Source organism: Pipra filicauda, unplaced genomic scaffold (genome assembly GCF_003945595.2).
Source record: "Pipra filicauda isolate LSUMZ 115617 unplaced genomic scaffold, ASM394559v2 scaffold67_size6003252_pilon, whole genome shotgun sequence".
NCBI classification, from domain to species: Eukaryota; Metazoa; Chordata; class Aves; order Passeriformes; family Pipridae; genus Pipra; species Pipra filicauda.
The window spans coordinates 5,543,146-5,555,797 of NW_024104842.1; the positions used below are offsets into that span (position 1 = coordinate 5,543,146).

Consider the following 12,652-nt stretch of genomic DNA (forward strand, 5'->3'; position numbering starts at 1 on the left):
TCTATCTGTTTGGCAGGTACAGAGGTCAGGTTTACAGGCATAAAGTTCTTTGTCAATGTCATCCACCATCGTACCTGAAGTTTTGGTTTTTTTTAATTCAAGATATACTTGCTGGACATGGTACACATTTCCACTGATTTCAAAATTGATACAGGTGATAGCTGACTCACAGTGATTTGTATTTCCACAATTTTCAAAAGATTTTTATCATGTCTGGATTTATATCACCTCACCCTGACAGTTTGTTTCTGTTCACTTAGTCTGGAATGTCTTCTACAGTCCTCGTACAAATTTTCCATCAGAATGCCTCTAGTATTTGACACAGCTGGCAATCGGAGACAAATGCTGCTACAAAGACTTCGTTTACTTTGCTGCTCTGACCTTCTGCACTTTCATGGATACTTTTATACCTTAATCATCATCTCTCACCTTCCAGATCTTGGCAGGATTCTATTTTTAATGCCTTGTGGGTAGCTATCATTGTTAGCTTTTCCGTCTCTAGTGAGTTTCACTCTATTTCTTTTCTCCCTCTCTTTAATCTATTTCAACTTGTCTGAGTTCCTGTGTTTGAATATGACTTTCAGCTTTTACAGCTTCCATTTGGGCTTCTTTTTGACCATATTTTGCGAAGTTCATTTTCACTCACAGCATACTATCTTTAAATTATCTCTAAGCCATTTGCAAGCTACTTTTAGCTTCTATTTTTGTGCTCCTTTTAACTAGATATTAACTATTTTATTGCAATGCTGCTTTTGAAATTAAGCTTCAGTGCTGTAATTATTTAGGACTTTTTTTTAGTAAAAGCAGCTATGTTGATACAGCCAACTTATATTTAAAGCATAGTACTATTTTAAACAAAATAGTATCACATCAAATTTGAAATGATGGCAAGTAGTACAACATGGAAGTGTTTGAAAGGAAAGCTGCCTTGCAAACAAATTAACTAATATTAGCAGGAAGTACAATTTTCTCCCTGACAGTTTTTCATGACACTGTTCATTTTCCCTGCTTTTTCTTTTTTCCTTGATCCTTTCCAGGGGTTGTGCATGTAAAGCTTCTACTGAGTTCTAAGAGGTACTGTATATGCTGAACGACTCTAAATAATTAACCAACTTTGGAAGTGACTGCAAGTGCTACCTCCTTACCTGAGAATTCTGTTCCATAGGTGTAGTCTTGTGTTTTACAAAGACTGAAGTACATGTAGAAATGTTTTGTTGCAATTGCTATACAGCACTTCAAAACGTTTATTACCTTGAGGAAAGAAAGGTGGATATTTCAAGGAGTGTCATGCTGGCAGAATTTTCAATGGACATTCTGATATTTCAAGTATTTAATATCAAGTTAGATTTTGCTAGTTGCAAACCACCAGTAGAGGCAGAATAGTTTCTTACTTCAGACACCCTAAAAAAGAAATATTGCATCAAAATTTGTAAGACCAGTCCTCAAATTCCAGATACAGATCTTTCATTGTTAGTGACTGCTTACAACTACAAAAAGAATTCAGGTTTTCCAATGCTAAACTGGATTATTGATTTAAGAATATTGAGTTGCAGGAAGGTAACAAAGACATCTTGTGATGGAAAAACCTTGTTTCTGTTGTATGCAGACTGAAATTTATAAGAAATAATGAAGAAATTAGCATGTTCTCCCACAGTGATGTTTTTAAAGAGACTTTAAAAAAATAATTTAAACTCTTTTCCACGAAGAGGCGATTCATTGTTCAGTTATCATAATGACTGCTCTGCCACTACTGATACTTCAAAATGCAAGATAAGACAGAACAACAGTTGACTGAAGACCCATGGTAGCAGAGAATTGAGTTTAAATGAACTTTTAACCATTGTGTGTGTGATTTTAAGAGAAAGGGGAATAGAATCTAAATAATTTTCCTGTAAGCAGTAGAGATAAGAGCAGCATTAATGCATTTCTTTTCCCAATGATGACAAGTAACATTAAAGATACCAGCTGCCTTGAGTGAAGAAAGTCACTTTTCCCCTGAATTGTTGTGAGAAGTGATGTGCATTCTCACTGAAACACACATAAAAATATTTTTACTATATATTTCAAATTGGATGCCGCTTTTTTTTTTTTTTTTGCATAGAACCATCTGTGCAAGTTTATAGTGAATTTTCTCTCTGTCTTTTTTTTTAATTTCTAAAACTGACCAGTCAAGTAGTGTACCTTTGAGAAAAATTGAAAGGAAAATTATTAGAAACCATTCAATTCAATTGTGTATTAAATAAGTTGGGAATGTTGCATTATTTCCTCCTAAGTCAGCAACCATTGTTTCATAATGGTTTATATTTTACAGTCACTCAATAAGCAAAAATTCTGGAATAAGGACTGATGTTTTTTCTCTTTTGCAGGTCCTCCAGTTAATGTCACATGCAACATATTTATAAACAGCTTTGGGTCCATTGCAGAGACAACCATGGTAAGATATTTTAACTTAATCAATGTTTAAAATTTGACTTAAAGATGTTCCAGAAGCTCTAAAGCTAGCTAGGGCTTCTCTTCACCCAGAACGAAACAAAGAAGGAAATCCACTTCTGAGAACAGAAAGTGAGAAAATCTAATTTGGCAATTGATTTTTTTCTAACAAAAAATCCATCTTTATACCATCACACAGAAGTAAAAGTAAAGCCAAGAGTTGGGGTTTTTCTTTAAACTTCTCTATAAGTTTTATTTTATAGTTGCAATGAAATAATTATTAGAGTTCTATAATTTCTATAGTGTATCACTTTTCTAATCTCAAAAATGCCAATGCATTGTTGCTTTGTTCATAGTATTTTATAATTTCATTTAATACAGTGAATATGGAGATGTATATTTTATTTAAAAATCTTTCTTCCATAGAGCTATTGCACAGAGATAATAGAATAAGTAAAACTTTGAACTGGTATATAAAATTTGGGTAAATATAAATGGATTGCATGCTTTTGTACATACACTTATAATTTGTCTAGTAAAGAAAGGCATATGATAGAGTAAAAAAAGATTGGAAAGTTTAAGAAAATAAGGAGAAAAAAATGTCAAAGTGTAAAGGTAGTAAAACTAGATATTGAACTGTGAACTGACAAAAAACCCTAGGATAATCTCATTTAACATGAGAAACACATATGCTAATAACTTGGAGCACAGAATTAATCATTAAAATTTGGTTAGAGAGGACATACATACATTCTTTTTCTATACAATGGCTTCACATTTTTTTGAAGAAAGGCAAAAATACCCCTTTGAAACCAGTTACATAGTAATTTGGGGACAGAGAGAGTTAAAATACAGGGAAATGACAGAACTGTGTAGGTTGTAAGATCTAAATATAGTAAATACTCTGAAATCCCTGTAGTTTCCGAGTTGTACTTGGAATGACCGAACAGAGACTAAAAGTAATTGATATAGTAAAAAAAACCTCCAAAATAACCCAAAAAAACCCCTCCAAACAGGCAAACAAAAAAACCCCACCCTAATGTAACCAAGGACCTCTAGTTAAGAAAAAAATAGGACAAATCCATAAAGTGAAATATTTATGCCCCCTATCTCCAAGGTGATATTAACAACTGCCTGATCTTTACCCACCTTGGAACATAGTAGTAGAGGTTAGTGAGAGAGGTAGATGATTTTTTTCCAGTTAGAAAAATTACTTTAATTTGTATCTGGGGGCCTTTCCAGATTGCAAATCCTAAACAGATTGACGTGGCATCTAAAGAGATTTATTCAGGTTCAATCAGAGGATTAAGCAATACCCACATTATTAGAATAGTGTTCAACAGCTACTTTATGATGCCTGGATGAGTGAATTTCATCCAAAACAGGAGACAGACCATGGGGTCAATAAAGTGCCAAGATCCAGCCACTACATCATTATTTAAAGGATATCTAGAAAATTGGAGTTGTTACCACAGAAAAATTGTCCTGAATTTGGGAAGAGAATGGCTGAGTTCACATCTGAAGTGTATTTTCTCTCCAAAACCAGAGAATTATAAACATTTCCTTTCAGTGCAACTTAGTAAGTTAGTTCAATACATCTATTTTACAATGAAACTACCTTCTGTACTGTGTTGCCTTGAAAGCAAATTAAAACAGTCAAGATAGATAATGACCCGACCTGTAACAAATAGTTCCAGTTAGTACTTTATAGGAAATACCAAACCTGGTCAGAACCACAAGGCTTTTCATTCTCTTGATTATATGTATTGAAAAACTGGGCACTTAAGCACAACCTTGACCTTCATGATGCTTGTATTCTGTTTATAATGTATTCACTGATGCACTTCAAAACAGACTTCTGCTTATTGTCAGCAGCTGTTGACCTCCCAGAGACTCAGATCTTGCTTTGCAGAAGAACAAATGCTTTTGTCTAAATAGGACTTTTAATTGCATGTTTTATTAGCTTTACTTCTCCCCAACACTGAAGGTGAACTTTTAAAAAACATTAAAACCTATCTTAAAATATATCTTAAAATGACAATGAAAATCATTTTGCATTATTTTACAAACTGAATTTCTTCATGGTTTAACAGAAGTTCAGTGTTTCAACAATTGGCACTATTTTATCAGTTTTATTTACTGTAGCCCTTAAAATTCAGGTACCTATGTCTCAATATCTGTTATAAATCTTTATGCATACGACTCATTAGAACAATTTTTTAGACTCAAAAAGGGCTTTTATATTCTTGATAAATATTTCTTTTCCAAACTGTAAACAGAACAGGCTAAGTAAGCAGCAGGTGCAAAATAAAACCTGGCCACTAAGTGATACCTTGCATTTAAAACAGCTAATAATGGGATATGCGTATAATCTCCTAGCTTTAAAGAAATATGAATACATCGAGGCATGACCTTCGCTGTCACTGTAATTGCCCTTGGCACTGTCAATCTCTCTCCTTGCGTCTCCGGTGCCCTTGCTGATGACCAAAATCTTTGAGCTCCCTCTGCTGCCCCGGATGCATATAACAGAGTAAACAGTCACAGAAAAACAAGGGGTTAAAAAAACCCGCAGCAGTTGCAAAGTAGCTCGGTGCCAACTTCACATTACCAGGCTTAATAGCTCTCACTGAGGTCAAGGAGTCTGTCAGTGCGCAGTAGGAACTGCACTGTCCGTCTCTCAGGCAAGCAGATTCTCTTAAATTCATCCACACCTGGTCTAACAGCTCAGGAGAGACAGAGAATCCCAAAAAGTATCTTAATTTGGCTTACAGCTTGTTAACTCGGTAAACTGGTTCTTTCTTTTCTTGTTTTTGGGGGCTTGGGTTTGTTGTTTTTTTTTTTTTGCATTTCTTTCACTTGCTTTAGATATGGGTTACAGTTATTTCATGTTCTCTTTCTTTGTCTCAAAAGAGAGATCAGATGGTTCATAGCAGGGAAAAGACATGTCACCTCTTGCTAGGAAGCTGTGATTCTACTTGAACCTACATAACTTAAAGTGATCATATGAGGAATTTAGTTTGTGTCATGTATGCTCTGAGGAGGCAGAAAAAAAAAATGAACCATATAATTGAAAATCCTCTTAAACAAACTTCTGTTATTGGCACCATTTATGATCTAACCTCACCAATCTTTCTGTGTTATTGAACTGAATGGTAGTATCAGTTCTGTGCATGTCTCAATGGTACTCAGCTTGTATTTGCATTGTACCTTCTAAAGCTAAAAGACTTCCTGATCATTAAGAGCAGTCTGGTATATATTGTTGGCAATTACCAACAACAACAAAATCGAGAACAGATTATTCAGTCTTACAGGGTAAGAGTAATATCAGTGCCAACATTTTCAGCTACAAATGCCGAATAGAGTCAAAAATACTGAAAAGAGTCGAAATACTGAATACAAGAAACAAAGGCTACAGGACAGTTTGGCTATTGGGTGATAGTAGGCCATACCAAAAAGTCTGCTTTTATTTTAGTAGATATGACTGACAGATTTGCTCAAGGTTTTCTGAGTTTTAAAGGTCAGGTATAATGCTGATCTTAATGTAGGTTTACAGCAATTTTTACTAAGTGTGTGTTAATATTAGCATAATGCATATGCTAAAAGTGTGTTGAAAGGGAAGCTCACTGAGAGACCTAATGGCAAATGACAAGGGCTCAGACAATTAACACATTGAAAACCATATGTCTCTTATTTGGTCTTGCCGTGTTTTTGCTCATAGGTATTTCTTGGTTCAGTCTGAAAAGAACTGAATGTTGATAGGAAGCATGTGATAGATCTTTCTCTATTCCCACTGCTAATGATATTGTCTTGCATTTACAAATAAAATGTGCTTTTAAACCACATTAATCCATTTTTATGCAGTCGTAATTACTCTCAGGAGTAATTACGGTCTCTAATTTCTTTAGCTTCATCTTTCTTTCAAGTGAGCATTTCTGTTTATGTTCTATTGTACCTACTCTAGGTTCTATCTCAATAGAGTGCTTGGAAGAGGTGTTCACTTGCATATATTACACACCTTAATGCTGAAGAGTTTCACCAAATATTTTTCTTCAGATTAATCACTTAGTTGATTGTCTCAAATACATTAAAATATATGCCTTTCTTTGGTGAAAATACACTGAAAAAATCTGTATAGCAATGTGTCAATATTGATGTGGCAGGAAGAAATATCTATGGTTTTTATCTCAGATGAGTGAAAGTGAGGCCTTGCTATAAAGGCCACTTTACAGTTTCAAAATTGAAAAAAAAATCTTTTTTTCCCCCTATTTGTCAATTAACTCCCTTCTATCACAACACAGAAAACTTGATTTTTCTTGTACAAGTGTGGAAGACAGCTTGTTTAACATTCTTTATTTTTCATAAACTTGCCTCTGCCACCCTGATCCTGGGTCAGAGTCAGGACTAGACAGAGGTTTTACAAATTCTAGTGGGTCTGCAGCTGTTCAGTCTGTTACATGTCCAGACTAATCCATGCAAATCCCTCTGCTGAATCTGCATTCTAAGCAGAGATATCATATCACCCTCCTGAGATACAGCATTTATTTCATATTATAAGGAAATTCTCTAGGGTGCAATCAAAGTATGCTTGGAAAAGCACATTATGATATATACAACATACGAATTATCAAATAGCATAATTTTTATTTTAATTTAAAAAAATAATAATTCCTATACTGATTGGTTTTACAAGCAGCAATGGAAAACATTTTTTGTGCACTTCTGCTCTGACACTTTTAGTCTAGGATAACTTTTTAGAAGGGAATCTTGGAATTCAGATACTGTGTGGTGGAAGATACCAAGTGAAATGCTGGTTGTATAACAGCACAACAGCATAATGAAGCAGAGAGAAACAAGAAAATGCTAGGCAAAGGTAGCACAACCATCTCCCATCCATCTCACCAAGTTACAGGGTGTGACATGGTACCAACTGCTTGGAATAGCTGACCAAGGGTGCACATTGCATATTACTAACACAAGTTGAGTCAGGTACCTATTTAAAATGAGATCAATTTGAAGTTTTGCATAAAAACATTACAGTCAGGTATCTGATTTGCTGATAAGCTGTGATAGTGCAGCTAATGGGTAGGTTGAGTGATGCTACACATAGAAGAGGCTAATACAGATGATAAAACATATCATAATTATCAAGTACCAATAGCTGAATTTCCAAATCTAGGGAAATCTGTTTTCCTACTAACACTGAAAATTGTCCTTATGTAAGTCAGAAGTGAGGACAAAGAATATCACTGTGTTTATCCACTGGTCTCTGTGAATCTTATGAAAATGATCGTACTATTCTATACCTTTCCTAATCTCTTTCTATGTTATAAAATGAGGATATCCCTGTATTCTTTCCTGGTATCTCTGAGTTTTTTCTCAGGAAATAACTCCAGCCTTTTAGGCTCTTTTGATGACTCTGAAAAAGTAAGAGAAATATCAATTTTTCTTTTGGATTCTTTTGATGGTTTATAAATGATTCAGAAAAAAAAATAGACAATGTTTGGACTGAATAATTCCAGAATTAAATTACTGGAATTTGGGCAGCAAATGAGCTCTGCACTGAAACAAAGAGTTTGGACTCTTATGTTTGATTTAGGCATGGACTAGCAAAAATGGCTGATTAAGCAGATTTTTAAAAATCATCAGATGCTTTGCCTTCACTGAAGTTGATGGCTGTTGCAGAAACTGGTAGCAGAATTCTCTTTCTGGCCTCTCAAGACAGTGGTTTTTAAACTGTTTTCAGAAGTAACTCTCCAGTGAGTTATTAGGGACCATTAGTGTTCATTTCTTGGTTAATAGAGTGTGTTCATGTTGCTTCAAAAAAAGACTCAGTTACAGGGATGGTTTGCACATATTTCCTTTGCTTGAAAACCAGTTTATTAAACATGGATATATCAAAAAAAACCAGAAACATAAACTATGAATTGACACATCAGTAAAAAATGAACAAATAAACTTGCCCTGTTAAACATTAGGTTAATCTTTCCTGTTTATAGCAGTAAAACTCCAATAAACCAATTTAAGACTAAGGTTTATTTTTATAGCATCCTGAGGCCAAATTCTGCTGAAAGCTCTAGAGATATAGTCAAACTTACCTAATACCAGAGTGCATTTGCCTGAGGAAAAAAAAAAGAAAAACAGCAGGGTTTTGTTTTCCAGACATTTCTAGATAACATTTCAACAATTTATGAAGAATTGAAATTTCTTTTATGAAAAGAAATTATATCATGCAGTCAAATCTCTAGACTAACTGTCAAGTTCCAATCAAGAATAAATGATACTGTAATGATGAAAAACTGCTAGAAAAATTTTTGTACATTTTCAATACCTTTAGATGAATGAACTGTTGCAGAGGATCTCAGCTGTTAGTGTGCATTTGCAGTATTAATGAACATTTAAAAGTGAATCAAGAACTGAAAAGGACTATATTCTGTGCATGAACAATTCATAGATCTGAAAATATAATAACAAGTATCTACAGTAAAGCAGAATTTCAAAATGACAGTTTTCACTGAGTGCGATCGTATAACAAACAGTATAAAGGTGTGGTCCTTTTGTGAAAGCAGATGCCTTTAATGCAGAATGAAGTACTAAAATTCCTATTCCAATTGTTTTGATTTGTAATATGGGTTCATGTGTGTGGTTGTGACCTATCATTTATTTCAAAGTTTTTTTTGGAAGAAGATAAATCAGAATTTTTTTTAACCTCATTTGAAGAAAAAACTGAATCCAGGCCTACAGTCGCCTTAGTACTCTAAGCCTACAAGTAATAGTTCTGTTTCATCTAAAATAGATAAATATTTACCAGAACAGGTGAATATGGGCTCCTCCAGACACGCTAGGACTAACAATTTTGTTGTTCTCTCTGGTCCATTTTAACAAGCATTCTTAAAGATTTTACAATGCACTTTGTACAATACAGAAAGCTGAACAGCTCAATTTATAGACAAAGATTTTCATTTCCCCACAGACACTTACTGCAACTATTAGCAACAGAAGACCTGAAGTGACCTCCTACATCATCAGTGCAAGCTCTTGCTGCTGCAAGAGCAGCATCACCTGTTCTAGTGCTGCCTAAAACCTGAATGATTTCTTTACAACCTTACAAAAGATTCTTCCAGAATCTTTATCTTCTCATTCCAAGGGAGACTTAGCCTTTAGTCAAATTTACACAGAATCACAGAATCACAGAATATGCTGAGTTGGAAGGCACCCACGAGGATCATTGAGTCCAACTTGTAGTCCTGCACAGGACCATCCCCATGTGCCTGAGAGCATCGTCCAAATATATCTGGAACTCTATCAGGTTTGGTGCTGTGACCACTTCCCTGGGGAGCCTGTTTCAGTGCCCAACCACCCTCTGAGTGAAGAATTTTTTTCTAACATCCAACCTAAACCTCCCCTGACACAACTTCAGGCCATTCCCTCAGGTCCTGTGACTGGTCACCACAGAGAACAGATCATTGTTTGCCCCTCCTCTTCTCCTCGCAAGGAAGTTGTAGACTATGATGAGGTCTCCCTTTTTACATCCTTTGTTTACCTACAGCCAGCTGATCTTCTAGCAAAGCTGGAGAACAGTTCACACCTCTTATTTCCACTTCCCTATGCTTGCTTATATTGATTCTTCTTTCTCTGACTGCTCTTTTTCACTTAAAGGGAAAACCATGACTTTTATAGCACCGCACTATGAAAGCCCATGGCACTATTTCTATCCCTTCCAGTATTTTTTTACTTACTTTCACATTTTTATATTAGTCTTTTCAACCTGTTTGAAGAGCAGCTATCAGGTAGGCTGCTCCTAAAAATCTATATCCTGATATAGCAATTACAGCATTATCCAGAAAAAGCTGTGGAGATAACTAATTTGCAAGCTGCATGCTACTCAATCACTACTGTAGAAAATCTGAGGATATGTGAAAATAAGATTGTGGCATCACTGCATAGCTCTGTTCACATCATATGAGGTATGCTGTTTATAAAGTTTCATATTTTGTTGCAATCATACAGGAATATTAACTCTCTTGAGGTTATAATTATGTAACTCACGATGTTTCCTAAAATTATAAGAACACAGATACCAGTGTAAAGACATTATTAAAAAAAAATAAAATAAAAGGACTAGGCCAAAAGTAGTACTTTTAAAAATATCTTTAGTGTAGCTGCCTCATGATGTGTATTTAAGAGATGGAAGTTAATCTCATCATGATATAGGTGGATTTTGTCCTTAACTCCCATTAAAGCTAATAGGAGTTAAGTCCATAAATCCCCATCTATCACTATAAGACTACAGCCTGTCCTCAGTTTTGCATGAACCTGAACACTCTTTACAGAAACAGAAGCTGTAGTCGACTTTAGAAAAACCATTGAAGGAACTTGAATTAAGAAAACAAAGGATTTTCAGATTGTCACCTTTGTTCCTAATTTCTGTTCTTTAGTCTAGTAAATACGTGCTGGAAAAGCTCCCAGGAAAAAGATTTTACATGAAGCATTAACCTTGAAATTCTTTCCTTGAATAAGTTTGAGTTATCATTAAAAATTCTGTTCTGCTCTCACGTCTTCATTTTATTTTGAGTACTCAGTACTTCATGCACTCTGGGCATGCATACTCCGGGTGTGCATTTTTAATTACAGTAGCCAAAGCAATTACTCAGCAGGAAAAAGGGCTGTACACTTAGAATTTTCATACTTTTCATTGGGTCTGGCTGAGATGGAGTTTATTTTCCCATAGCCCTCACAGTGCTGTGCTTTGCATTGGTAGCCATAGAAGTGTTGATAACACAACATTTTTTTGGTTACTGCTGAGCAGCGCTGGCACAGCATCAGCGCTGTCTCTCAACAGTCTTCTCCCCCACTCTTCCTTCGCATTGAGGGGCGAGACAGGGAGGGTAGGTAAGATCCTGGGAAGGGACACAAGTAGGCCAGCTGACCCATACTAACCAAAGGGATATTCCATACCATATGACATCAGCTTATAAAAAAAGACCATATAGAAGCTAAGGAAAGGAGGAGGAAGTGGAGAGCATTTGTTATATACAATGTTTGCCTTCTGGAGCAGCCCCTACATGTGCTGAAGCCCTGCTTCACGGGAAACAGCCAAACACTACTTGCTAATGGGAAGTAGAGAATACACCTTGTTATTTTCCTCTTTGCTTATCTGTGTGCAAACTTCTATTTTTGCTTTAGTAAACTGCCTTATCTCAAAAGACTGTAGTGAGTTAACTCTTGTTGGATGCCAGGTACCTATCAAAGCTGTTTTATCTCCCCCCTCTGCAACTGGACAGAGGAGAGAAGATACAATGAAGGGTTCATGAGCTGAGATAAGGACAGGCAGAGATCACTTACTGATCACCATCACGGGCAAAACAGATTTGAAGTGGGGATATTAATGAAATTAATTAACAGAATCAGAGCAGGATAAAGAGAAGTAAAATAAATTTTAAAAACACCTCCCCCCCACCCCTCCCTCCTTCCCAAGTTCTACCTCCTCCCCCTCATCAGCGCAGGGAGATGGGAGATGCGCAGGTCAGTTCATCACAGGTTGTTTCTGCCACTGCTCAGAGAGAGAAGTCCTTCCCCTGCTCCCTGTGGGGTCCCTCCCACAGGAGAGAGTTGGACACAAATTACCGAACGTGGGTCATTTTTCCAAGAGATGCAGTCCTTCAGGCACAGGCTGCTCCAGTGTGGGTCCCCCACAGGGCCACAAGTCCTACCAGGAAAATCTGCTCCAGCATGAGCTCCTCTCTCCATGGGTCAGCAGGTCCCTGTCAGGATGCTGCTCCAACAATGGCCTCCCAGAAGGTCACAGCCTCATTTGGGCATCCACCTGCTCCAGTGTGGGTCTCCTCCATGGGCTGCAGGTGGATCTCTGCTCCCTCATGGTCCTCCATGGGCTGCAGGTGCACAGCTGCCTCACCATGGTCTGCACCACAGGCTTCAGGGGAACCTCAGCTCCAGCATCTGGAGCAACTCCTGCCCCTCCTTCTGCACTGACCTTCTGCAGAGTTGTTCACATGCTCCGCTCTTCTCTGGCTGCAATTTCATCTGACCCCTAAGTTTTTCTTTTTCCTTCTTAAATATGTTATCACAGAGGTGTTACTCTCATTCCTGATTGGCTCAGCCTTGGACAGTGGAGGGTCTGTCCTGGAGCCAGTCGGCATTGGCTCTGTAGGACATAGAGGAAGCTTCTAGCAGCTTCTCAGAGAAGCCACCCTGTATCCCACTA

General features: G+C 36.7%; 1 protein-coding gene across 3 annotated transcripts in view; it reads left to right on the plus strand.

Annotated features, from left to right (window-relative positions):
- The window catches only part of GLRA3 (glycine receptor alpha 3), an 87,415-nt gene that overhangs the window by 25,520 nt on the left and 49,243 nt on the right, over positions 1-12,652 (plus strand). For all 3 annotated transcript variants that reach the window (XM_027741598.2, XM_027741596.2, XM_027741597.2), the window contains exon 3: positions 2,367-2,434. In XM_027741598.2, the coding sequence (XP_027597399.1) occupies positions 2,367-2,434 (68 nt within the window). The remainder of the gene's footprint in view (positions 1-2,366; positions 2,435-12,652) is intronic.